General features: G+C 44.9%; 2 protein-coding genes across 4 annotated transcripts; both read left to right on the forward strand.

Annotated features, from left to right (window-relative positions):
- Positions 1-14,362: 14,362 nt before the first annotated feature.
- LOC123104369 (uncharacterized) lies at positions 14,363-18,933 on the forward strand. Of its 3 annotated transcripts, none has more exons than XM_044526202.1 (5): positions 14,363-14,817; positions 15,213-15,291; positions 16,929-17,035; positions 17,589-17,738; positions 18,184-18,933. In XM_044526202.1, the coding sequence occupies exons 1-4, from the start codon at positions 14,506-14,508 to the stop codon at positions 17,688-17,690; spliced, it is 600 nt and encodes a 199-aa protein (XP_044382137.1). In that variant the 5' UTR covers positions 14,363-14,505; the 3' UTR covers positions 17,691-17,738; positions 18,184-18,933. The 3 variants fall into 3 exon arrangements, 2 of the variants coding, with proteins under 2 accessions (XP_044382137.1, XP_044382138.1); XM_044526203.1 differs by having other exon boundaries at positions 14,364-14,817; positions 17,598-17,738; XR_006450294.1 differs by lacking the exon at positions 16,929-17,035 and having other exon boundaries at positions 17,598-17,738.
- A 2,152-nt stretch (positions 18,934-21,085) lies between these two features.
- On the forward strand, positions 21,086-24,990 carry LOC123104371 (hsp70 nucleotide exchange factor FES1). The gene is made up of 8 exons (XM_044526204.1): positions 21,086-21,494; positions 21,887-21,978; positions 22,527-22,677; positions 23,065-23,192; positions 23,755-23,913; positions 23,989-24,171; positions 24,301-24,501; positions 24,593-24,990. The coding sequence occupies exons 1-8, from the start codon at positions 21,101-21,103 to the stop codon at positions 24,614-24,616; spliced, it is 1,332 nt and encodes a 443-aa protein (XP_044382139.1). The 5' UTR covers positions 21,086-21,100; the 3' UTR covers positions 24,617-24,990.
- Positions 24,991-26,185: the final 1,195 nt, after the last annotated feature.

Raw genomic sequence — 26,185 nt, forward strand, 5'->3', positions numbered from 1 at the left:
AGTGCAAGTGGGAGACTGTTGAAAATATGCCCTAGAGGCAATAATAAAATGGTTATTATTATATTTCTTTGTTCATGATAATTGTCTATTGTTCATGCTATAATTGTGTTATTCGGAAATCGTAACACATGTGTGAATACATAGACCACAACACGTCCCTAGTGAGCCTCTAGTTGACTAGCTCGTTAATCAAAAGATAGTCATCGTTTCCTGACTATGGACATTGGATGTCATTGATAACGGGATCACATCATTAGGAGAATGATGTGATGGACAAGACGCAATCCTAAGCATAGCTCTAAGATTGTGTAGTTCGTTTGCTATAGCTTTACCGAATGTCAAGTACCATTTCCTTAGACCAGGAGATTTTGCAACTCCCAGATACCGTAGGAGTGCTTTGGGTGTGCCAAACGTCACAACATAACTGGGTGACTATAAAGGTACACTACAGGTATCTCCGAAAGTGTCTTTTGGGTTGGCACGAATCGATACTAGGATTTATCACTCCGTATGACGGAGAGGTATCTCTGGGCCCACTCGGTAATGCATCATCATAATGAGCTCAATGTGACCAAGTGGTTGATCACGGGATCATGCATTACGGTACGAGTAAAGTGACTTGCCGGTAACGAGATTGAACAAGGTATTGGGATACCGACGATCGAGTCTCGGGCAAGTAACGTACCGATTGACAAAGGGAATTGTATACGGATTGATTGAATCCTTGACATCGTGGTTCATCCGATGAGATAATCGAGGAGCATGTGGGAGCCAACATGGGTATCCAGATCCCGCTATTGGTTATTGAACGAAGAGTCATCTCGGTCATGTCTGCGTGTCTCTTGAACCCGTAGGGTCTACACACTTAAGGTTCGGTGACACTAGGGTTGTTGAGATATTAGTATACGGTAACCCAAAAGTTGTTCGGAGTCCCGGATGAGATCCCGGACATCACGAGGAGTTCCGGAATGGTCCGGAGGTGAAGATTTATATATAGGAAGTCACGTTTCGGCCATCGGGAAAGTTTCGAGGGTAATCGGTATTGTACCGGGACCACCGGAAGGGTCCCGGGGGTCCACCGGGTGGGACCACCTATCCCGGAGGGCCCCATGGGCTGAAGTGGGAGGGGAACCAGCCCCTAGTGGGCTGGTGCGCCCCCCATGGGCCTCCCCCTGCGCCTAGGGTTGGAAACCCTAGGGATGGGGGGCGCCCCACTTGCCTTGGGGGGCAAGCCATCCCCTTGGCCGCCGCCCCCCTTGGAGATAGCATCTCCTAGGGCCGGCGCCCCCCTAGGGGTCCTATAAATAGTGGGGGGAGGGAGGGCAGCCGCACCCTAGCCCATGGCCTCTCCCTCTCCCTCCCATGACACTCTTCCGTCTCCCTGTGCTTGGCGAAGCCCTGCCGAGATCACCGTTGCTTCCACCACCACGCCGTCGTGCTGCTGGATCTTCATCAACCTCTCCTTCCCCTTTGCTGGATCAAGTTGGAGGAGACGTCTTCCCAACCGTACATGTGTTGAACGCGGAGGTGCCGTCCGTTCGGCGCTAGGTCATCGGTGATTTGGATCACGACGAGTACGACTCCATCAACCCCGTTCTCTTGAATGCTTCCGCGCGCGATCTACAAGGGTATGTAGATGCACTCCTCTCTCCCTCGTTGCTAGATGACTCCATAGATTGATCTTGGCGATGCATAGAAAATTTTAAAATTCTGCCACGTTCCCCAACAGCGGCGACCTCAACTCCAACAGGCGCCGCCAATGGTGGGGCGTCCCCGGCCGCAGCCTCGAGGCCGTCCTCGAGTACATCAAGGACGGCAACACGCCATGCCTGGAGTACCTGGCACCCCCTCCCTCTTGAAGGAAATATGCCCTAGAGGCAATAATAAAGTTATTATTTATTTCCTTATATCATGATAAAAGTTTATTATTCATGCTAGAATTGTATTAACCGGAAACATAATACATGTGTGAATACATAGACAAACAAAGTGTCACTAGTATGCCTCTACTTGACTAGCTCGTTAATCAAAGATGGTTATGTTTCCTAACCATGGACAAAGAGTTGTCATTTGATTAAACGGGATCACATCATTAGTTGAATGATCTGATTGACATGACCCATTCCATTAGCTTAGCACCCGATCATTTAGTATGTTGCTATTGCTTTCTTCATGACTTATACATGTTCCTATGACTATGAGATTATGTAACTCCCGTGTGCCGGAGGAACACTTTGTGTGCTACCAAACGTCACAACGTAACTGGGTGATTATAAAGGTGCTCTACAGGTGTCTCCAAAGGTACATGTTGGGTTGACGTATTTCGAGATTAGGATTTGTCACTCCGATCGTCGGAGAGGTATCTCTAGGCCCTCTCGGTAATGCACATCACTTAAGCCTTGCAAGCAATGCAACTAATGAGTTAGTTGTGAGATGATGTATTACAGAACGAGTAAAGAGACTTGCCGGTAACGAGATTGAACTAGGTATTGGATACCGACGATCGAATCTCGGGCAAGTAACATATCGATGACAAAGGGAACAACGTATGTTGTTCTGCGGTCTGACCGATAAAGATCTTCGTAGAATATGTAGGAGCCAATATGGGCATCCAGGTCCCGCTATTGGTTATTGACCGGAGACATGTCTCGGTCATGTCTACATTGTTCTCGAACCCGTAGGGTCCGCACGCTTAAGGTTTCGATGATATTTATATTATGAGTTTATACGTTTTGATGTACCGAAGGTTGTTTGGAGTCCCGGATGTGATCGCGGACATGACGAGGAGTCTCGAAATGGTCGACACATAAAGATTGATATATTGGAAGCCTATGTTTGGATATCGGAAGTATTCCGGGTGAAATCGGGATTTTACCGGAGTACCGGGAGGTTACTGGAACCCCTCGGGAGCTATATGGGCCTTAGTGGGCCTTAGTGGAAAAGAGAAGAGGCAGCCTAAGATGGGCCGCGCACCCCTCCCCTCCCTTGGTCCGAATAGGACAAGGAGAGGGGGCCGCCCCCATTTCTCTTTTCCCCCCTCCGCGGATCCTATTCCAACTAGGATTGAGGGGGGGGATCCATTTCTCTTTTCCCCCCTCCTGGCGCGCCACCTCTAGGCCGGCCGCACCCCCCTTGAGCCTTTATATACGGAGGCAGGGGCACCCCAGAAAACCACAAGTTGATCCACGTGATCATATTCTTAGCCGTGTGCGGCGCCCCCTGCCACCATAGTCCTCGATAATATTGTAGCGGTGCTTAGCCGAAGCCCTGCGACAGTAGTACATCAAGATCGTCACCACGCCGTCGTGCTGACAAAACTCTTCCCCGACACTTTGCTAGATCGGAGTCCGGGGATCGTCATCGAGCTGAACGTGTGCTAGAACTCGGAGGTGCCGTAGTTTCGGTGCTTGATCGGTCGGGCCGTGGAGACGTACGACTACATCAACCAAACGCTTCCGCTGTCGATCTACAAGGGTACGTAGATCACACTCTCCCCTCTCGTTGCTATGCATCACCATGATCTTGCGTGTGCGTAGGAATTTTTTTGAAATTACTACGTTCTCCAACAGTGGCATCCGAGCCTAGGTTTTATGTGTTGGTGTTATATGCACGAGTAGAACACAAGTGAGTTGTGGGCGATATAAGTCATACTGCTTACCAGCATGTCATACTTTGGTTCGGCGGTATTGTTGGACGAAGGGGCCCGGACCGACATTACGCGTACGCTTACACGAGACCGGTTCTCCCGACGTGCTTTGCACATAGGTGGCTTGCGGGTGACAGTTTCTCCAACTTTAGTTGAACCAAGTGTGGCTACGCCCGGTCCTTGCGAAGGTTAAAACAACACCAACTTGACAAACTATCGTTGTGGTTTTGATGCGTAGGTAAGATTGGTTCTTGCTTAAGCCCGTAGCAGCCACGTAAAACTTGCAACAACAAAGTAGAAGACGTCTAACTTGTTTTCGCAGGGCATGTTGTGATGTGATATGGTCAAGACATGATGCTGAATTTTATTGTATGAGATGATCATGTTTTGTAACCGAGTTATCGGCAACTGGCAGGAGCCATATGGTTGTCGCTTTATTGTATGCAATGCAATCGCGCTGTAATGCTTTACTTTATCACTAAGCGGTAGCGATAGTCGTGGAAGCATAAGATTGGTGAGACGACAATGATGCTACGATGGAGATCAAGGTGTCGCGCCGGTGACGATGGTGATCATGACGGTGCTTCAGAGATGGAGATCACTGGCACAAGATGATGATGGCCATATCATATCACTTATATTGATTGCATGTGATGTTTATCTTTTATGCATCTTATCTTGCTTTGATTGATGGTAGCATTATAAGATGATCTCTCACTAAAATTATCAAGAAGTGTTCTCCCTGAGTATGCACCGTTGTGAAAGTTCTTCGTGCTGAGACACCACGTGATGATCGGGTGTGATAGGCTCTACGTTCAAATACAACGGGTGCAAAACAGTTGCACACGCAGAATACTCAGGTTATACTTGACGAGCCAAGCATATGCAGATATGGCCTCGGAACACGGAGACCGAAAGGTCGAGCGTGAATCATATAGTAGATATGATCAACATAGTGATGTTCACCAATGAAACTACTCCATCTCACGTGGTGATCGGACATGGTTTAGTTGATTTGGGTCACGTGATCACTTAGAGGATTAGAGGGATGTCTATCTAAGTGGTAGTTCTTTAAGTAATTTGATTAATTGAACTTAAATTCATCATGAACTTAGTACCTGATAGTATCTTGCTTATGTATGTTTGATTGTGGATAGATGGCCCGTGCTGTTGTTCCGTTGAATTTTAATGCGTTCCTTGAGAAAGCAAAGTTGAAAGATGATGGTAGCAATTACACGGACTGGGTCCATAACTTGAGGATTATCCTCATCGCTGCACAGAAGAATTACGTCCTGGAAGCACCGCTGGGTGCCAGGCCTGCTGCAGGAGCAACACCAGATGTTATGAACGTCTGGCAGAGCAAAGCTGATGACTACTCGATAGTTCAGTGTGCCATGCTTTACGGCTTAGAATCGGGACTTCAACGACATTTTGAACGTCATGGAGCATATGAGATGTTCCAGGAGTTGAAGTTAATATTTCAAGCAAATGCCCGGATTGAGAGATATGAAGTCTCCAATAAGTTCTATAGCTGCAAGATGGAGGAGAACAGTTCTGTCAGTGAGCATATACTCAAAATGTGTGGGTATAATAATCACTTGATTTAGATGGGTGTTAATCTTCCAGATGATTTTGTCATTGACAGAATTCTCCAATCATTGCCACCAAGCTACAAGAGCTTCGTGATGAACTATAATATGCAAGGGATGAATATGACTATTCCCGAGCTCTTCGCAATGCTGAAAGCTGCGGAGGTAGAAATCAAAAAGGAGCATCAAGTGTTGATGGTCAACAAGACCACTAGTTTTAAGAAAAAGGGCAAAGGGAAGAAGAAGGGGAACTTCAAGAAGAACAACAAGCAAGTTGCTGCTCAAGAGAAGAAACCCAAGTCTGGACCTAAGCCTGAAACTGAGTGCTTCTACTGCAAGCAGACTGGTCACTGGAAGCGGAACTGCCCCAAGTATTTGGCGGATAAGAAGGATGGCAAGGTGAACAAAGGTATATGTGATATACATGTCATTGATGTGTACCTTACTAATGCTCGTAGTAGCACCTGGGTATTTGATACTGGTTCTGTTGCTAATATTTGCAACTCAAAACAGGGACTACGGATTAAGCGAAGATTGGCTAAGGACGAGGTGACGATGCGCGTGGGAAACGGTTCCAAAGTCGATGTGATCGCAGTCGGCACGCTACCTCTACATCTACCTTCGGGATTACTATTAGACCTAAATAATTGTTATTTGGTGCCAGCGTTAAGCATGAACATTATATCTGGATCTAGTTTGATGCGATACGGTTATTCATTTAAATCAGAGAATAATGGTTGTTCTATTTATATGAGTAATATCTTTTATGGTCATGCACCCTTGAAGAGTGGTTTATTCTTATTGAATCTCGATAGTAGTGAAACACATATTCATAATGTTGAAGCCAAAAGATGCAGAGTTGATAATGATGGTGCAACTTATTTGTGGCACTGCCGTTTAGGTCATATCGGTGTAAAGCGCATGAAGAAACTCCATACTGATGGACTTTTGGAACCACTTGATTATGAATCACTTGGTACTTGCGAACCGTGCCTCATGGGCAAGATGACTAAAACACCGTTCTCCGGTACTATGGAGAGAGCAACAGATTTGTTGGAAATCATACATACAGATGTATGTGGTCCGATGAATATTGAGGCTCGTGGCGGATATCGTTATTTTCTCACCTTCACAAATGACTTAAGCAGATATGGGTATATCTACTTAATGAAACATAAGTCTGAAACATTTGAAAAGTTCAAATAATTTCAGAGTGAAGTTGAAAATCATCATAACAAGAAAATAAAGTTTCTACGATCTGATCGTGGAGGAGAATATTTGAGTTATGAGTTTGGTGTACATTTGAAACAATGCGGAATAGTTTCGCAACTCACGCCACCCGGAACACCACAGCGTAATGGTGTGTCCGAACGTCGTAATCATACTTTACTAGATATGGTGCGATCTATGATGTCTCTTACTGATTTACCGCTATCGTTTTGGGGTTATGCTTTAGAGACGGCCGTATTCACATTAAATAGGGCACCATCAAAATCCATTGAGACGACGCCTTATGAACTATGGTTTGGTAAGAAACCAAAGTTGTCGTTTCTGAAAGTTTGGGGCTGCGATGCTTATGTGAAAAAGCTTCAACCTGATAAGCTCAAACCCAAATCGGAGAAATGTGTCTTCATAGGATATCCAAAGGAAACTATTGGATACACCTTCTATCACAGATCCGAAGGCAAGACTTTTGTTGCTAAATTCAGAAACTTTCTGGAGAAGGAGTTTCTCTCGAAAGATGTGAGTGGGAGGAAAGTAGAACTTAATGAGGTAACTGTACCTGCTCCCTTATTGGAAAGTAGTACATCACAGAAAACTATTTCTGCGACACCTACACCAATTAGTGAGGAAGCTAATGATAATGATCATGAAACTTCAGGACAAGATACTACTGAACCTCGTAGATCAACCAGAGTGAGATCCGCGCCAGAGTGGTACGGTAATCCTGTTCTGGAAATCATGCTGCTAGATCATGATGAACCTACGAACTATGAAGAAGCGATGGTGAGCCCAGATTCCGCAAAATGGCTTGAAGCCATGAAATCTGAGATGGGATCCATGTATGAGGACAAAGTATGGACTTTGGTTGACTTGCCCGATGATCGCCAAGCAATTGAGAATAAATGGATCTTCAAGAAGAAGACTGACGCTGATGGTAATATTACTGTCTACAAAGCTCGACTTGTCGCAAAAGGTTTTCGACAAGTTCAAGGGGTTGACTACGATGAGACCTTCTCACCCGTAGCGATGCTTAAGTCTGTCTGAATCATGTTAGCAATTGCCGCATTTTATGATTATGAAATTTGGCAGAAGGATGTCAAAACTGCATTCCTGAATGGATTTCTGGAAGGAGAGTTGTATATGATGCAACCGGAAGGTTTTGTCGATCCAAAGGGAGCTAATAAAGTGTGCAAACTCCAGCGATCCATTTATGGACTGGTGCAAGCCTCTCGGAGTTGGAATAAACGCTTTGATAGTGTGATCAAAGCATTTTGTTTTATACAGACTTTCGGAGAAGCCTGTATTTACAAGAAAGTGAGTGGGAGCTCTGTAGCATTTCTGATATTATATGTGGATGACATATTACTGATTGGAAATGATATAGAATTTCTGGATAGCATAAAAGGATACTTGAATAAGAGTTTTTCGATGAAAGACCTCAGTGAAGCTGCTTACATATTAGGCATAAAGATCTATAGAGATAGATCAAGATGCTTAATTGGACTTTCACAAAGCACATACCTTGACAAGATTTTGAAGAAGTTCAAAATGGATCAAGCAAAGAAAGGGTTCTTGCCTGTGTTACAAGGTGTGAAGTTGAGTCAAACTCAATGCCCGACCACTGCAGAAGATAGAGAGAAAATGAAAGATGTCCCCTATGCTTCAGCCATAGGCTCTATCATGTATGCAATGCTGTGTACCAGACTTGACGTGTGCCTTGCTATAAGTTTAGCAGGGAGGTACCAAAGTAATCCAGGAGTGGATCACTGGACAGCGGTCAAGAACATCCTGAAATACCTGAAGAGGACTAAGGATATGTTTCTCGTATATGGAGGTGACAAAGAGCTCATCGTAAACGGTTACGTTGATGCAAGCTTTGATACTGATCCGGACGATTCTAAATCACAAACCGGATACGTGTTTACATTAAACGGTGGAGCTGTCAGTTGGTGCAGTTCTAAACAAAGCGTCGTGGCGGGATCTACATGTGAAGCGGAGTACATAGCTGCTTCGGAAGCAGCAAATGAAGGAGTCTGGATGAAGGAGTTCATATCTGATCTAGGTGTCATACCTAGTGCATCGGGTCCAATGAAAATCTTTTGTGACAATACTGGTGCAATTGCCTTGGCAAAAGAATCCATATTTCACAAGAGGACCAAACACATCAAGAGACGCTTCAATTCCATCCGGGATCTAGTCCAGGTGGGAGACATAGAGATTTGCAAGATACATACGGAGTTGAATGTAGCAGACCCGTTGACTAAGCCTCTTCCACGAGCAAAACATGATCAGCACCAAAGCTCCATGGGTGTTAGAATCATTACTGTGTAATCTAGATTATTGACTCTAGTGCAAGTGGGAGACTGAAGGAAATATGCCCTAGAGGCAATAATAAAGTTATTATTTATTTCCTTATATCATGATAAAAGTTTATTATTCATGCTAGAATTGTATTAACCGGAAACATAATACATGTGTGAATACATAGACAAACAAAGTGTCACTAGTATGCCTCTACTTGACTAGCTCGTTAATCAAAGATGGTTATGTTTCCTAACCATGGACAAAGAGTTGTCATTTGATTAAATGGGATCACATCATTAGTTGAATGATCTGATTGACATGACCCATTCCATTAGCTTAGCACCCGATCGTTTAGTATGTTGCTATTGCTTTCTTCATGACTTATACATGTTCCTATGACTATGAGATTATGTAACTCCCGTGTGCCGGAGGAACACTTTGTGTGCTACCAAACGTCACAACGTAACTGGGTGATTATAAAGGTGCTCTACAGGTGTCTCCAAAGGTACATGTTGGGTTGACGTATTTTGAGATTAGGATTTGTCACTTCGATCGTCGGAGAGGTATCTCTGGGCCCTCTCGGTAATGCACATCACTTAAGCCTTGCAAGCAATGCAACTAATGAGTTAGTTGAGAGATGATGTATTACAGAACGAGTAAAGAGACTTGCCGGTAATGAGATTGAACTAGGTATTGGATAGCGACGATCGAATCTCGGGCAAGTAACATACCGATGACAAAGGGAACAACGTATGTTGTTATGCGGTCTGACCGATAAAGATCTTCGTAGAATATGTAGGAGCCAATATGGGCATCCAGGTCCCGCTATTGGTTATTGACCGGAGACATGTCTCGATCATGTCTGCATTGTTCTCGAACCCGTAGGGTCCGCACGCTTAAGGTTTCCATGACAGTTATATTATGAGTTTATATGTTTTGATGTACCGAAGGTTGTTTGGAGTCCCAGATGTGATCATGGACATGACGAGGAGTCTCGAAATGGTCGAGACATAAAGATTGATATATTGGAAGCCTATGTTTGGATATCGGAAGTGTTCTGGGTGAAATCGGGATTTTACCGGAGTACCGGGAGGTTACCGGAACCCCCCGGGAGCTATATGGGCCTTAGTGGGCCTTAGTGGAAAATAGAAGAGGCAGCCTAAGATGGGCCGCGCGCCCCTCCCCTCCCTTGGTCCGAATAGGACAAGGAGAGGGGGCCGGCCCCCTTTCTCTTTCGGAAATGTTAACGCCCACACATGTGGGCGTTAGCCAACTTACCCACACGCCTCCATCACCGTCCAGTAACTTCTGCACGAATCTTGGCACGAATTAGCTGATTTTGTATGCCACGTAGGACAACTCGCGTGTGTGGTGTGTGAGAGAGGTCGCCCACACATCCGTTTTACCACACGGAGGGGCTGGTGTGTGGGCGTTTAGTAGTTCGCCCACACACCAGTTCCAGTCACGCACAAGGGCTGGTGTGTGGGCAGTTTGCCATCTCGCCCACACGCCCGCCTCCTCTCCCACACCTAAGCTGCCAGTTGCCATGCGTTTTGCAGTGTACATGGCAACTGCCCTAGTGTGATTGCAAGCAGATGGCAACTCTCTTTTTTTTACCCGAACATGTCAGTTGCCATATGTTTGGCATGGTACATGGCAAACTGCCCTAGCGTGCACGTAAGCAGATGGCAACTCTTTCTTTTTTAAATGGCAACTGCCCTAGCGTGCTTGTGAGCACATGGCAACTCTCTCTTTTTACCCGAACGTTTTTTGCCATGCCTTTTTTTGTAGCGCTACATGGCAACTGCCTAGTGTTAGTAGGTGGCAACTCCTAAAGTTTTGAAATCATGGCAACTGCAGTAGACCAGACCACACATGGCAACAATTGTAGTTGTCCAAAAAATGGCAATCTGGAACTTTGACCTGAGATGGCAACTGCAGTTGAGAAAACATGGCAACTGTAGTTGTCCGACATGGCAACCGTAGTTCAGCGACATGGCAACTGCACTTAAACGAACATGGACGAGGGTCCGGCCCATGGCAACTGCGGGGCACACGGTAAAGTGTCACGTGGGGCGTGCGGGCCTGACGTACCGGGCGTGTGGGCGTTATCTATTTCGCCCACACGCACGCGTGTAAGAGGGACCGGGAGGGAAAAAAAGAGCCGTGTGGGCGCTAGTTGTTTTGCCCACACACAGACGTGTGGGCTGGTCCTCTTAGGCACCAGACAAAACGTGTGGGCAGATTTCTTAACGCCCACACGTGTGGCAGTTAGCGGCGTCCTTCTCTTTTCCCCCCTCCGCGAATCCTATTCCAACTAGGATTGGGGGGGAATCCTACTCCTGGAGGGAGTAGGACTCCTCCTGGCGCGCCACCTCTAGGCCGGCCGCACCCCCCCCCCCTTGAGCCTTTATATACGGAGGCAGGGGCACCCCAGAAAACCACAAGTTGATCCACATGATCATATTCTTAGCCGTGTGCGGCGCCCCCTGCCACCATAGTCCTCGATAATATTGTAGCGGTGCTTAGCCGAAGCCCTGCGACAGTAGTACATCAAGATCGTCACCACGCCATCGTGCTGACGAAACTCTTCCCCGACACTTTGCTGGATCGGAGTCCGGGGATCGTCATCGAGCTGAATGTGTGCTAGAACTCGGAGGTGCCGTAGTTTCGGTGCTTGATCGGTCGGGCCGTGGAGACGTACGACTACATCAACCAAACGCTTCCGCTATCGATCTACAAGGGTACGTAGATCACACTCTCCCCTCTCGTTGCTATGCATCACCATGATCTTGCGTGTGCGTAGGAAATTTTTTGAAATTACTACGTTCCCCAACACCTCTCTCATCGCCATGGCAGCTCCTGGACGCCGCGATGAATGGAGATGACGACATCCTCGTCGTCGGGCTCCCTCTCCTCCGGCTCGCCGGCGCTCTGCCCCTTCAAGCCGGAGCCGCGGGAGATGCCGCTCAGGCGCTGCTACTTCTTGAACTTGCGTTGGTTTTTCCCTTGCAGAGGAAAGGAAAGGGTGATGTAGCAAAATAGAGATAAGTATTTCCCTCAGTTAGAGAATCAAGGTATCAATCCAGTAGGAGGTACAAGCAAGTCCCCAATCTATGCACATGCACAAACAACCAAACACTTGCACCCAACGCGATAAGGGGTTGTCAATCCCTTCACGATCAATTGCAAATGTGAGATCTGATAGAGATAGATAAAACTAAACAAAAGATGAAATATTTTTGGGGTTTTTGGTTTATAAATCTAAAAAGAAAATATTGTGAAGTAGTAGATCGGAAACTAATATGATGGAAAATAGACCCAGGGCCATAGGTTTCACTAGAGGCTTCTCTCATGAAGGAAAATAATACGGTGGATGAACAAATTACTGTCGAACAATTGATAAAAAAGCACAAATTTATGACGATATCCAAGGCAATGATTATGCATATAGGCATCACGTCCGTATCAAGTAGACCGACTCCTGCCTACATCTATTACCATTACTCCACACATCGATCGACTCCTACCTGCGTCTAGAGTATTAAGTTCAAGAGAACAGAGTAACGCATTAAGTAAGATGACATGATGTAGAGGGATAAACTCAAGCAATATGATGAAAACCCCATATTTTTATCCTTGATGGCAATAATACAATACGTGACTCACTACCCCTACTTTGTCACTGGGTAAGGACACCGCAAGATTGAATCAAAAGCTAAGTACATCTCTCATTGCAAGAAAAACCAATCTAGTTGGCCAAACTAAATCGATAATTTGAAGAGAAATACAAAGATATCATGCATATAAGAATTCAGAGAAGACTCAAATAATATTCATAGATAATCTGATCATAAATCCACAATTCATCGGATCTCGACAAACACACCGCAAAAGAAGATTATATTGGATAGATCTCCAAGAACATCGAGTAGAACATGATATTGAGAATCAAAAAGAGAGAAGAAACCATCTGCTACTAGCTATGGACCCGTAGGTCTGAGATAAACTACTCACGCTTCATCAGAAGGGCAATAGGGTTGATGTAGAAGCCCTCCGTGATCGAATCTCCCTCCGGCAGATTGCCGAAAAAGGCCCCAAGATGGGATCTCATGGGTACAGAAGGTTGCGGGCGGTGGAAAAGTGGTTTCATGACTCCCCTGAAGGGTTTTGGAATATATATGTGAATATATAGGACGAAGGGCTAGGTCAGATGAGTCCCGAGGGGCCCACAAGGTAGAGGACGTCCCCCCCTAGGGCGTGCCCTCTACCCTTGTCGCCGCCTCGCAGCTCTTCTGACTTGGAATCCAAGTCTCCTGGGTGTCTTCTGGTCCAAGAAAAATCATTGTGAAGTTTTATTCTGTTTGTTATTCTTTTTCCGAGAACTCAAAAATAAGGGAAAACAGAAACTGGCACTGGGTTCTAGGTTAATAAGTTAGTCCCAAAAATAATACTCCATCCGCCCCAAAATTCTTGTCTTAGATTTGTCTAAATACAGATGTATCAAGTCACGTTTTAGTTTTAGATACATCCATATCTAGAAAAATCTAAGACAAGAATTTTAGGACGAATGAAGTATAAAATAGCATAATAATGCATATAAAACATGCAAAACAGATAATATAATAGCATGAAACAATAAAAAATTATACATATGTTGGAGACGTATCAGGCGCCGCACCCGTGGCGGTGCCCTTGTCATCAACGAGGGCGGCCATGGCTCCTCTCCTTCCCCTTCCCGCCGCGTCAGGCCAAAGACTGAGTCGGGTCTTCTCCCCGTGAAGTAGGAGCACGAGGCCATGGCCGCCGCCGACGAGACCACCCTCAAATGGGCGCGGGGGGACTATGTCCGCGAGGAGATGGCGCGCCAGCGCCGCGCCCTCGAGGAGATCACCGCTCGACGCTGCGGACGCGATGAGGACGGCGTCATCGTCCTCGACGACAGCGACGACGAGGCGCCCGGTCCGTCCAACCCCCCACGCCCTCTGGTTGGGGGTGCAGTAGGGACGGCGGCCGCACGTAGGACAGTGGCGGCGACTACACCAAGTTCTACGGGCTGCTTGGCATGTAGAAAGCGGGCGGCGGCGCTTCAGTTGGCGTTTTAGTTGTTTTAAAATCATGTTTTTTATTTTTTGTACAAATATCAATGAAATCGTCTAGTTTACCCGAATTTGTGTCGTGTTTGCCCGATTTTCGGCCGAGTTTGGTTTTAACAAAAACAGTGTCTGGGGCGACCTTGGGGCGGCGGCTGCGAAACCAACTGCCCCCACGCCAAATTTATCGCCGGTTCGCCCCGAGATGGCGCTATTTCAAACCCCCGGAAGACCGAACGGCTGGAGATGCTCTTAGCTTGTAGAACAATGAGAGTTGGTTCCAAACACTATTTTTGCCATTTGGAACTAGTATTTGGCCATATATTGTGGATGTCCTAAATGTCAAAAACAGTCGCCCCGATTTACCAATATTTCTTTCCCTCTTTCCCTATCCCTATCCCTATCCCTATATATACTAATTCAGTAATTTTGCATCAAAGTCCCTCTGTTTCTAAGAAATCAACCCGCAATCCCTATTTTAAAGTGAAAAACCGTTTCATCCGGGGTTGTAAATGAAAAAAGTGAATAGACACGAGCGCGGCTGCACGGGCTCTCCTCTCTCCCTCGCCTCCTGATCCCAGCCGCCAGGAGGCCCGCGGCCCGCGCGGCGCTCGATCCGGTGACCGCCGGCCGCCGGACGACGCCGGTAATGGCAGCACCCTGCACCACCGTTTCCACCTTAGCTCCCCCTCTGCCCCGCGTCCGCATGCCCGAGCTCCTCCTCTCTCCCGCGCGCCCGAGCTCCTTGTTGTGCGCTGCCCAGGAGGGCTTGCGCTCGCCGCTCGACCAGAGCCACCGCGAGCTGGGCGTCGTTGCACTTGCCGGCGACCTGGCCGTCCCCTCTGCACCGCCCTCCACCTCAAATTTGGACGAGCATGTGTTTGTGTATGTTCTCAGTTATTTTTTGCACACAAGGTGTTTGTGTGTTTGTCCGAGCCAGTTTCAGTCACAGATCCTTAAGGTAAACTCTCACATGAATACATCATGAGACTAAATCTCCTTCCATATGATTCAAAGCATGTTATGATGGTGGGAGTGAACCAGGTTACTAGAATAATGGTTTGCTAATTAATTTACATCATGTGGAGTCTCAAGACACATGGGTACGCCGACTCCTATTGCTTGACAAATGTATATCTGCAGATTTTCTTTAATTGTATGAAGAAGTTACAGTTAGGTGTTGACCTTTTTTTTTTTGCCTAGACACAGCACCTCCATGCACCTTTTTTCCGTTTATCTTTGCTGCGCCTTTTTAGTTTTAATTGTTGTTTACCTTCATCCGACCAAATTGAGCTATCGGAGGTGCTGCGATCTTTTGGCAAACATGCTCTATATTCTATGGTTTGGCATCTACAGGATGCCATCTCAGGTCATGGATCCACTGTGGCCGCTTCGTCCTTCACTGAGGACCTTCTCATCCCCACAGAGATCAGAGGTAACCCACACAGTTGGAAATAGTTGCTCAAGTTCTTGCTTCAACAAATTTTGTTCCGGATATAATTTATGGCCATGCCATGTATTAATTATTCTTATAATGGTCATCTGAATTTGCAAAGAAAATTATATTTTGGAAGCAGGAACCCTTACCTCATAAGATGGGTGAGCTGTAGGATTTGGTTCTGTTCAACTTGAATTAGTTTTTGCTCATCATGTTCTCTGTATTAGGAATTCAGATGTCTTCCAGCTCTAATCTTTTCGTATTGTTGGTGCATGCTGGGAGTCACATTGTTATGCATGCTAGCAAACATTAGGATTGGAAATCTTACCCTGTAGGTTATTAATATCTTTTCCACTATACTGAGATTCAGCAATTTAATCCGTATGGTCGCACAAGCAGTTTTATTTTCGGATTTTTCTTGACAAACATATTGGGTACATCAATTTAAATCATATTAAGGTCACACAAGCAGTTAGTTACATTGCACTTGGGTCACCGACGGTTGCCGAGCTACTATGATCCTCTCATGTTGTAGTGGCTAGCTGCTGCAATTCATGGATCATGCTCTCTCGTGGGAAGGAGGCTGTGGCTTTCTCAATTGATCAGAAAACAGAACCCTACATAGTTATTTTCTAGATATATATTGTTATTTTTGATGTTGTGTGGACCATCAGAAACCTGATGTGTGTGTGTATCATAGAATATCTTGCTATTTATGTATATTGCTTCCCTTTTATTTATGTTCTACTTCTCTAAATATAAGCCACTTCTTTTCTATTGTTAGCGCTATCTTTTGATGTTAATGCACTAAAAGTCTAAAGCCTTTCCCTCTGCAAAATGATGATATTAGAGCTATGCGTCTTATAATCCGTACTGTATATGACAATGCGATATTCAGTTATATTATGTTTGTAGCATGGCATTTTTCCATTCCTTTTCTTTTTCCGATGAATCACATGGTAAATTATGATCTACAATGACTGCTCTTGCAAAAAGTTTGGAATTCAGAGAAGGATTCTACAACGAGCAAGGTTTTAGGTTCTGAATCTAAATGACCTCTTCTTTAGTTCAGTCCTAGCAAAAGCTGATCAGAGAAACAAAGAAGCAGCAACGAATGGGTCCCTTTCTTGCCCACAAGAGTTGTCTGTGTGCAAGTCATGAACCTTTTGTCCATCAATACAAGTGCAGGATTTGAACATGTTAATTCTGACCTTCTGTTGGGAGTTTATATTATACCTTTCATGCGAAGTAGTTACATTTATCGCATGGAAGACAATGCCCATAGAGTGGAAGGTGGAGAGATTCAGACTTCGGAGGATGTTAATATGCTCAAAGTTTTTCAATTAAACATGTTGAAATCTTCCATGTAGCTGTGATTGTTCTCTCCGGACATGGAGGATCAGTTCTTGGACAAATTTATCTGTCTGTTGTATGACTTGCCACCATTTTTTCGAAATTTCTATTCACATGTTATCAAACCAAAAATATTTCAATATCTTAAAACTTTAGTAGAATTAATCTGCCTCTATTTCTGGACTCTAGCATTTTGTGCTTCTTCACAAGTTCTAAGTTGTTATTTGGCAATTAATTTAATTTGATCTTGAACTTTGGGTTCTTGGCACTCGCCCGTGCAGGTTATGACTATGTCATAGGTGACGTGCGGAAAGGTGACCAACAAGGAGAAGATTGCATGAAGAATTCTTGCTATCAACTAGGGCTGGATGCCCCCAGGAAGAATACTGTGAGTCAACTTTCATGACTGATATGTTCATTTCCTCTAGCTACACAATATGAGATATTGCTTCTTAATTAACGCTTACTGCTACGTTGTAAGATGACATATGAGATTTTGTTTCTCGAGTTGGCACTCAGTAGTAAAAGTGGTTTATACTTCGAATAGTTGAGCAAAAAACTGACGTATCATGGCTCCTAATGTTACAGAGCAAGTGGACAGACTATTTCCCCCTCCCACCCCCCTCTAAACTTTGTTTTCTAGGTTTGGTTGGCTACAAAAGGCTAGATTCTGGTATATATTCGTTGGTGCAGAAGCTAGAAGCTCATTGATATTATTTTTCTTGCCAAACATATGAAGGATTGTGCATAAAACTTCCAGCTTGAAATCTACATCTGGGTTACAAGCTTTGTCCAGAATTTAAGAACATCGCTGTGGACATTTAGATATTTTTGTAGCATTCTTCAGGGTCTTGACTTAATTTCTTTTCACACAGTAAAATATCAATTATATGTTGTACAGTAGTAGTAGTGTGAATACTATGTACTCAAGTTTATTGAAGTCAAAACAGGAAAGGAGAGCAGAGTTCAGGGCATGTTCAGCTCCATCCATGCATCAAGGGAAATATATACGAGGCAAAGGAATTACGTGTTCTGCTAGATGACATAGTACAAGGTTCAGCAGCGACGACATGATCTCAAACATGGCACTGGTACCACCTATACTAAACTTGATTTGTTCTCTCAATATGGAGTGTTAATCTTCTCCTCTGCATAGTACAATATTCCCTTGGCTCGAAGGATATAGGCATGGCGAGTTTGGTTCAAGGAGGAAATAAGAATGATTTAACAGTAAGAAAAGGGATATAATGCTTCTTGATGTGTATGGGGATTCTGAAGATATATATGATTGATACTTTCCCTGCATGATATATATTAGTCGAGGTTTGCGAAGTTCTCTATAAAAGAACTATGTGGGGTTCTCTATAAAATAGTTGTTAGGTGTCTAGGTCTTCAGTTTGGGCATTCCAGTATTTTGAGTGGAGTAATTCCACAATGCACAGCCATCTTCATTGAACAACTGACATTAATATACAGAAGACAGTCGCTTGTTTATTTCTTGACAACCAATTGATTTGCTAACTATTATATTCTTAGAGTACAAGGCAAAGTTATGTGGTGGGTCGGATGGAGAGCTTGGCGCGGCGATGTGGCAGGCTGCTCTACAGTGGCACTAATGGAGAGCTCGGTCAACGATGACGGGGCGACCGACTGATCTGCGGCAGCGTGGAAGGAGGGCTCGGCGGTCGACACGGTGGCTTGATCCGCTGTTCTGCGACGTTTCGGAGAACTTCTTGTACTGGTGTGTGTGTGTATGCATAGGTGTTGTACTATCCTGGGCGCTCACTCCCCCAGGATCCCACAAGTTTGCATAGAGCTCGGACGTCGGTGGCGGCCTGGCACGCTAATCTGCCGCCTCCACATGAGGAGTCGTGAGATTAGTGCATCACATTCAAAAGTCACCGCTCCGTGATTAGGGCATTGCATTCAGGCATTCAGTAGATTAGAAGACATATTTAGCTAGCACTGGGATCCATCGCCATTGTAGGGCCTTGAATCTTTTCAATCCTTGCCAGGACAGTTCTTGCCATGGACGACGGGTCTCTCTGTGTGGTCTTGGTCCAAAAGCTAAAATAGGGAATAAGATGTGCCTTGCCGTGTGGAGTGTTGGGTATCTTTTGCACTTGCTCCATCAGCTGCAGAAACTATAGCCCAAATGCAGCATACTGCTACTATTTCATATCATTGATTGATGATTTGTTTTTTCATAATTGAATTGGCGAATGATGAAAAGGTGTAATGTTCAGGGATTTTTGCTAGATGATTTGTTGATCCAGTTTAATTTTAGTAGGCATCTGGGTACTTTTATGAATTGATAGTGCACCCAGTATTATTTTTACTTTCCTAAAACAATCTTCTCTGAATTTCATACTAACAAGTGTCTTGGTTTGTAACAACGATAAAGTCCTGCTTTATGTTGCCCAATTCTAAGTTGTGCCATCCTTTCGTAGTGATAGCTATGTTGGCCGGGTTGCAACGGATGCATTCAACACGTTTCAAGGGCCTTGTATGTCGATTTGGAGCCAGTGTAAGTCGGTTATGGCAGGAAATCAAAGTCAGTTTCCTCATTTATCCATCACCGCAGGACTATTATGACTACTGCATTTTATTTTATTTTGGAGATAAGTCATGTTGTCAAAATTACTTCTTATTTGTAATTGATTGGTGTTGCACAGAATAGGCATGTCCCGTTGCAACGCACGGGTGTTGTCCTAGTATAAGATAACGCCTCGTCTCCAAGATATTGCAAATGTGGTTGAGGCCCAAATAGCGACCATGGAGGAGGGCCTCAGTCTGGCATTGTATGCCCCCTCCCCCGGCAGATCGAGGTAGATACATATGACATGGAAGCCCTCGGGCTAGTGAATGTCAAGACACCAAACTCACCCCATTATGCTTCGAGTACCACCCAGTGGGAAAATCGTGGAAAAAGATGTAAGAATTTTGAAGGTCAGCCGTGATGCCAATATGGTGGAACCACGGTGTGGCAAAGCTAGATAAAGAAAAAAAGAAATAAAGTGTTTTTTTTTGCAAGGAGAAAGAATTTTATTCCATAGATGCAGAGTTACAGCCAGCTGACAAAAGCTCAGCGATACAAGGTGGGCAATTCTGTAGCCAACAAGCCATGCTACACTCTATTCTACCATAGTTCGTCAGACGATCTGCTAGCTACTTTGTTTTGAGCTATAGAAATTTTTAAACAAACAAACTCTCTACCAACAAGTAGATGCTTAATCTTTGAAACTAAATGACTCGTATGTCGATTTAGCAAGACTATATGTGGATAAGGAACAAAGCGCCAATGAAGAATTAGATTGGATAATCATCAGAAGGTCTGATCGTTCCAAATCCAACGCGAGGCCTATCTTATTGCATGTGGTTCCGCTTCCAAAGCGTCATTGCAAAAAAGAGATATCAGTAAGCAGCAAAAATCATATGTCCATCCTAGTCTCTGGGAATCATTCCTGCATTCGCTGACTCGTCTGAGGCAAATGACCCGTCAACCGACAAGGCGACCCGTCCGACAGCCGGAGCAGACCACGATGGAAACAAAGTGTTGTCTGGCTTAAGAATTTTGCCCCGGAAATTGCTGACGCTATGAACTATGAGTGTAACTCTATCGCTAGCTACGTACTCCATCCGTCCCAGTCCCATAATGTCACATATTAGATGTAATAACGTCTTATATTATAAAGCAGAGGGAGTAATATATAATCTCTTTCCCTGCAAAAAGAAAGATATTGAATAAGGTGTGAAAAGAGAGTGGACGATCTGCACACGGGGGCATCTGCACCCGCTTTTCAAAAATGTACTTTTTACGTGTTTTGTAATGTTCAAAAATTCTAAAAAATAAATTATGCATACATGTTGGCAAAGATACGTCCACGGCACAAAATTTTGTGTAAAAAAGTATTTTCGTTTTGTCTCAGTAAAAAGACAAATTTTACTGCTTCTAAATAGCGTTTCACGGCACAAAATTTTGTCTTTTTGCATAGGCTACAAAAAAAGTTGTTTTTCTGTGAAACTTTTTGCACACACATGAAATATGGAGATGTCCGCGTGCACCCTTTTTAAAAAAAAATTGACATTGCAAAATGTGTTTTCCAAAATGGGTTCATATGTACCCGAGTTCATCCATGTACTTCTCGTGAAAACAGTTTTAAACACGCAAAATCGTACAGTAAAAGCGAGCCCGAACGCGATGCGTCATCGCGCCGTCCACTTCCGAACGAACGGTCAGCGCGTATCTTCTCCGGCGTGATGTCACCGAGCCAATGAGAGTGTTCCGAACACCGAACCAGGGGCTCCACGCAGTCGCGTTTATCCAGATTCCCCCCTAAACAACTGCAGTCCTCACAAACCCGTCCCTCGACCCGCTGCGATCGGAGTCCAGCGCGAATACCGTGTTCCTCACGAACTCACGAGAAACCACGCAATTACCGAACCGTACAAAATGCAGAGACCACCTCGACACATCTCGAAAATTCCATCCAAACAGAAAAAACGAAGAACCCTCTTCCCTCCCCACTCCTGCTGCTCCGTGGCCATGGCGAAGGCGAGGCCGCACTCGGGGCGATCCGGTCACCGCCGCCGCAACCTCCTCCTCGCAGCTGCTCTCCTGTCGGCGGCTCTGCTCCTTCCGGCGGCGATGGCCTCCGCGGCGGTGGCGGCGGCGGCGGAGGGGGACGGGGAGAACAGGTCGCGGGGGGCGGCGACGCAGTGGGCGACGGGGAAGGACGAGGGGGAGCTGGCCGCGGAGCGGGAGGCCGCTGGCGGGGGCTCGGTGGTGGAGGACGACTTCGCGGGCGGCTTCGGCTCCCTCGACAGCATGCTGCAGTGGGCCATCGGTACGGGAAGTCCCCAAACCCCCTCAGATAGTCAGATTCTACGATCAATTGTTTCGATCCGCTTTGGAAAATGTTGGATTATGAGTAGCGGGACTTCTCAGCTGTAGTGTTGCTTGCTGGTTGTTGCTTAGTAACTGGATTGCAACGAATTCTCCCGAAGTGTTACTGGTTTTTAGTCAGGCTTTCGACGTTGTAAATAAATACAGAATACAGTAGCTAGTCCCATGAAAATTGGCAATCTATCCTTCATTTATTAGTGGATAAGCTGAAGTTAATTTAAGATGTAGGAACTTGCAGCTTGAGGCTGCAGTTGCACTGTAAACTTGTAAGTCTGGTTGGTTTTGGAGACACTGCTGCATTTTACTGAGTTCTATCTGTTATTGGTGAGGCAGGAAATTCAGATCCAGGAAGGCTGAAAGAAGAGGCGGCGGATGTGCAGAAGTTATCTGAGGATGAGCTGCTCAAGCGGCGGCATGAGATTAAGGTGAGAAATGCTGCTTCAGGATTCATGTTTTGGGTTTTGTTGTGTCGTATGTATAAACTTGCAATGTCTGCTTGTATTAACATCAGAACTTAGTAGTGCTTTCCTGGATTGGTCAGCTGCATTGTACAGTATACCTAGTTGTTGAAGTGTTTTTTCTATAGCTTCAGATGTGTGCTTGCTGTGATTTGGATGATCATCACATTTGCTCTGATGTCAATTTAACAAACTTATTATTTATTGTCATATTGTGTATTTGCCTTAATATCTTTAATGACCACTCACCACTGACGTATTCATGTTTAAACTTTCCAAGGTTTCATTATGCCTTCCGTTACAATTGTTATATGTCAAACAAAAGATAAAACATTGTTATGTAATACATATGTTAATTTTCCCGAGAAACCTATGCTAACTAGATAAGATAGGCATGCATTCTTTTGGGAACTGAGTTTTATGATTAGGAAGACAGCTGGTACATGGTATATAGATGAGACACAAAGCATAAGCATGATTGCACGCTATGCTAAATCTCATCGATTTTCTAACAGGACTTGATGGAGAAGTTAAAGATGCCATCAGATGCTGACTTAATGAAGATTGCAATTGCTGACTTAAACAATGCGTCAATTTCACTGGAGGATCGCCAGCGTGCATTGCAAGAGCTTTTAATTCTTGTTGAGCCCATTGATAATGCCAATGGTAAATTTATATTTCCTTTTATTCGTGCATCAATATGTGACTATGTGAGTATCTCACTGCTGTGCAAATCAACCAGAGTTATCTGCCTAAGTGCCTATAACTCTGTAGTATAACTGAAACATCTAACTTTTAATAACATTTAGGATTTATGCCAAGGAAATAATCTACAGTTTGGCATAACAACTGTTGTAGACTTTGTAGTGATTTACTAGGGTGCTCCGTGTATCAAGTGTATATGTAGTTTACCAGCTTTTGCATAAGAAAGAAAAGGAGAGCCAGAACTAGATGCAACAAAGGCTTAGAGTTGTGTGTGTGTGTGTGTGTGTGTGTGTGTGACCTTTTCGGAGATTTCCTGAAACTGTATCTTGCTCATATATCTGTGGCCAGACCTTGACAAAATTGGGGGCCTTGTTCCTGTGATTCAAGATCTTAACAATGCAAATGAAGAAATACGGATCACCTCTGCATGGATCCTGGGTACAGCCAGTCAGAATAATGCCCTTGTCCAAAGCCAGGTAATGCCATTAATCGTGCACAAAGGAGTATTTTGATTTCAATGATGTATATTGTTTCTGGATAGTGTCCGCTTCATTATAATAGTATTATGCAGATTTGGACAGTAAATTTTCTTTTCTAGTGAGTGAAATGTGTAGTTTCTGTGTTGTTAAAATAAGTGAATTAATGCTACTGTAGATTTTTCTTTTTTAACTTCATTAAATATGCTTGAAAATGATGTTTATATGTCTCTTATTTCACCATTGCTATACCCTCGTGGTAGTTTCTTCTATTTTCTTTTCAAACTGATTGTCAGCTGTGTATATCATTTTATTAAGAGCCAATTCCCTTGTGTGTTTCCCCACAAAGCACAGGGGTGCCTCTTGTTGAAGTACTCCCTCCGTCCGAAAATACTTGTCATCAAAATGGATAAAAAGAGATGTATCTCGAACTAAAATACGTCTAGATACATCCCCTTTTATCCATTTTGATGACAAGTATTTCCGGACGGAGAGAGTACTTGTTATAATCAATTTCTGTTCTAGCCATGTAACATGTGCTGACTGTTTCTTTCTTGGTCAGATTCTTGGTTATGGAGCTTTGGCAAGATTAGTGAAGATGGGTTATTCCACTTCGGCAAAAGAAGCTGCGAAGGCAATGTATGCCATATCGGCTTTGATCAGAAATAACGTAAATGGTCAGGAGGCATTCGCTTTGGAAAATGGGAACACAATGTTGCAGGTAGTGAAAATCCTATCTTGGAAATACAAGCACATAACTGGTTCAGCTGTGACGAAATTTCCCCACTTTTTGCAGCACATATTGGGAAGCAACAGCGTTGATCTTCGGCTTCAGAAGAAGGCGGTGTTTCTAATAACAGACCTGGCGGACTTTCAGCTAAATTCTGGAAACTCAGGGCTCACTTTCTTAAGTGAACGCGTTTTGCTGAAGTCAGTCACCGATATGTTATCAAAGTTTGACCTTGACCTTCAAGAAAAGGTAAGATGAGTGTCTCCCTCAGTTTTGTGGACCATTATTATGATTAGCATTGGTTACCAGCTCATAGTCTGCACTCTTAATGACAGTTGTTCCTTGTGTGCTCTTGACTGACAATGGCTTTTTCCGCAGGTTTTGTTGGCCATTAGGAGTCTACTGAAGCTTCCCTCGACGGACGCTACAGACTTGGAGTCATGCGGCCTAGACAGTGTGCTGTACAGACTGGGGGTGCAGCTGGAGGAGCTGCCATCAGAGGAGCAGAAGGAGTACGCCGGGGAGGTCGATGCCCTCCGGAGAGAAGTAGAGATGCTCTTCCAACAGAAGCTCAAGCCGGTAAATTTAACTTTTACAAGCGTTCTTTATACTTATCTTGACAGTTGTGACTCTGTGCGATCCTGGCTAACTCGCTTGTGGTGGCCTACAGGGTACGGCTACCGCGGCGTTATAGACACTCGGATGAACGCAAGGGAAACAGGCAGGCGTTTCCGATCCAGTGAATCAGTGCTGGCTGCCAAACTTTTGAAAGAGTAGATTGTTTTCAGAAGAGTCTGGCTGTTGAGCTGAGTCCCTTCTTACTTTTGCCGGAGGGTTATAGTGTTGTAGGATTCGATGGAACATAGGTTAGAGACACTTGATATGATGATATGGGTTAGTTTTCCCATTTGCGCAGCAAGCTATGACACCCCCCTGTGTTTCTTGGAAGATTTCCTTTTTTATTGGAAGACACGATGATCCTCCATTCCTCCTGTTATAGAAGTGCAAAGACGTCTTATATTTAGCTGCAGAGGTAGTAAGCTCTTGCAATGGGTTTAGTGGAACACACCACCATTGTCATGTTCTGTTACCTGCATTTGGAGATGGTGATGTAGTACTACTAACAGTAGACTTGGCCTTTTTTATTTTTTTTGAAGGGAACAGTAGACTTGGCCTTGGGCACAGAGGAAGGGTGGGTATGTTTTGTTGGGTCCATGAACCCGGCTGGTCGCACGCACGCACGCACGCACGCTGCGGCTGGAAACAGTCGCGTGTCCGTTCAAAAAATACGCGCTGTCGTTGGCATGGCATGGCATGGGTCCCAGAATTGCGGCGATTCAACGGGCACATATGGCATTCGCAGCCTTCAGCGGAGCACGTGCCACGGAATGGGACGCCGATCCGTCTCGTCCCCGTACGCCCCACCTGCGCGCCGTGGACCACCGTGCGCGGCTCACCAACCCCGCGCCGGCCTCGGCCCTCTGACGCTTACCGGAAGCGGTAGTAGTAGTAGTTGGCAGGCGCGGCGCACGGGGCGCGCCCACTAGCCTTGGCTGCTCCTGTTGTCGCCGCAACCAAACCTTCCACTTCCGCCTCCGCACGTCTGGCCACTTCCCATCCCCGGAACAGGCGGCTCAGATTCCGTGGCACGTGCTCCGCTGAAGGCTGCGAATGCCATATAGCAAGTCAGAGGCAGCCTTGAGGCAGCTGGCATTATTAGCATTATTATATTGCTTGGGGCAGCCATAGCAAGTCAGAGGCAGCCTTGAGGCACGTGCCACATCCAGCTGGCATTATTATATGATGTAGCAATAAATAAGTACACTAAATTGCAAGAATTTTCAGCAACATACGCTAGATTCCTTTGGGTCTTTCTTTTTGTACTTGCGTGTCTTCTCGATCCAAGGTTTATGTCTCTTTGAACTTTTCGGTTGAACCTCTTTTTTCTTGAGGCGTGCAGAACTAAGCAAACCCTCATCTTGTTGAACATTAGGCTGCACATTAGAGGATTCACTCAAAATACTTCTAGATATCCTTAGTTTTTCCCGTACTTGCTTGGCAAGGATGTCCAATGCATTGTCCACCAACAAGATACATTCCGGATCGCTTGCGGCTTCACTTGCAAAATCATGAAATTTGTGAGAAACAAACTTGTACCGCAACATAGCATCCAATTTTGGATCTTCAATTATATCCCTTCCTTTGGTATCTTGTATAGTTCCAGATTTTGCTTCTCGGGTCCATCTCTTTAAAAGATAATGGT

This window comes from Triticum aestivum, chromosome 5A, assembly GCF_018294505.1.
Source record: "Triticum aestivum cultivar Chinese Spring chromosome 5A, IWGSC CS RefSeq v2.1, whole genome shotgun sequence".
Classification (NCBI taxonomy): domain Eukaryota; kingdom Viridiplantae; phylum Streptophyta; class Magnoliopsida; order Poales; family Poaceae; genus Triticum; species Triticum aestivum.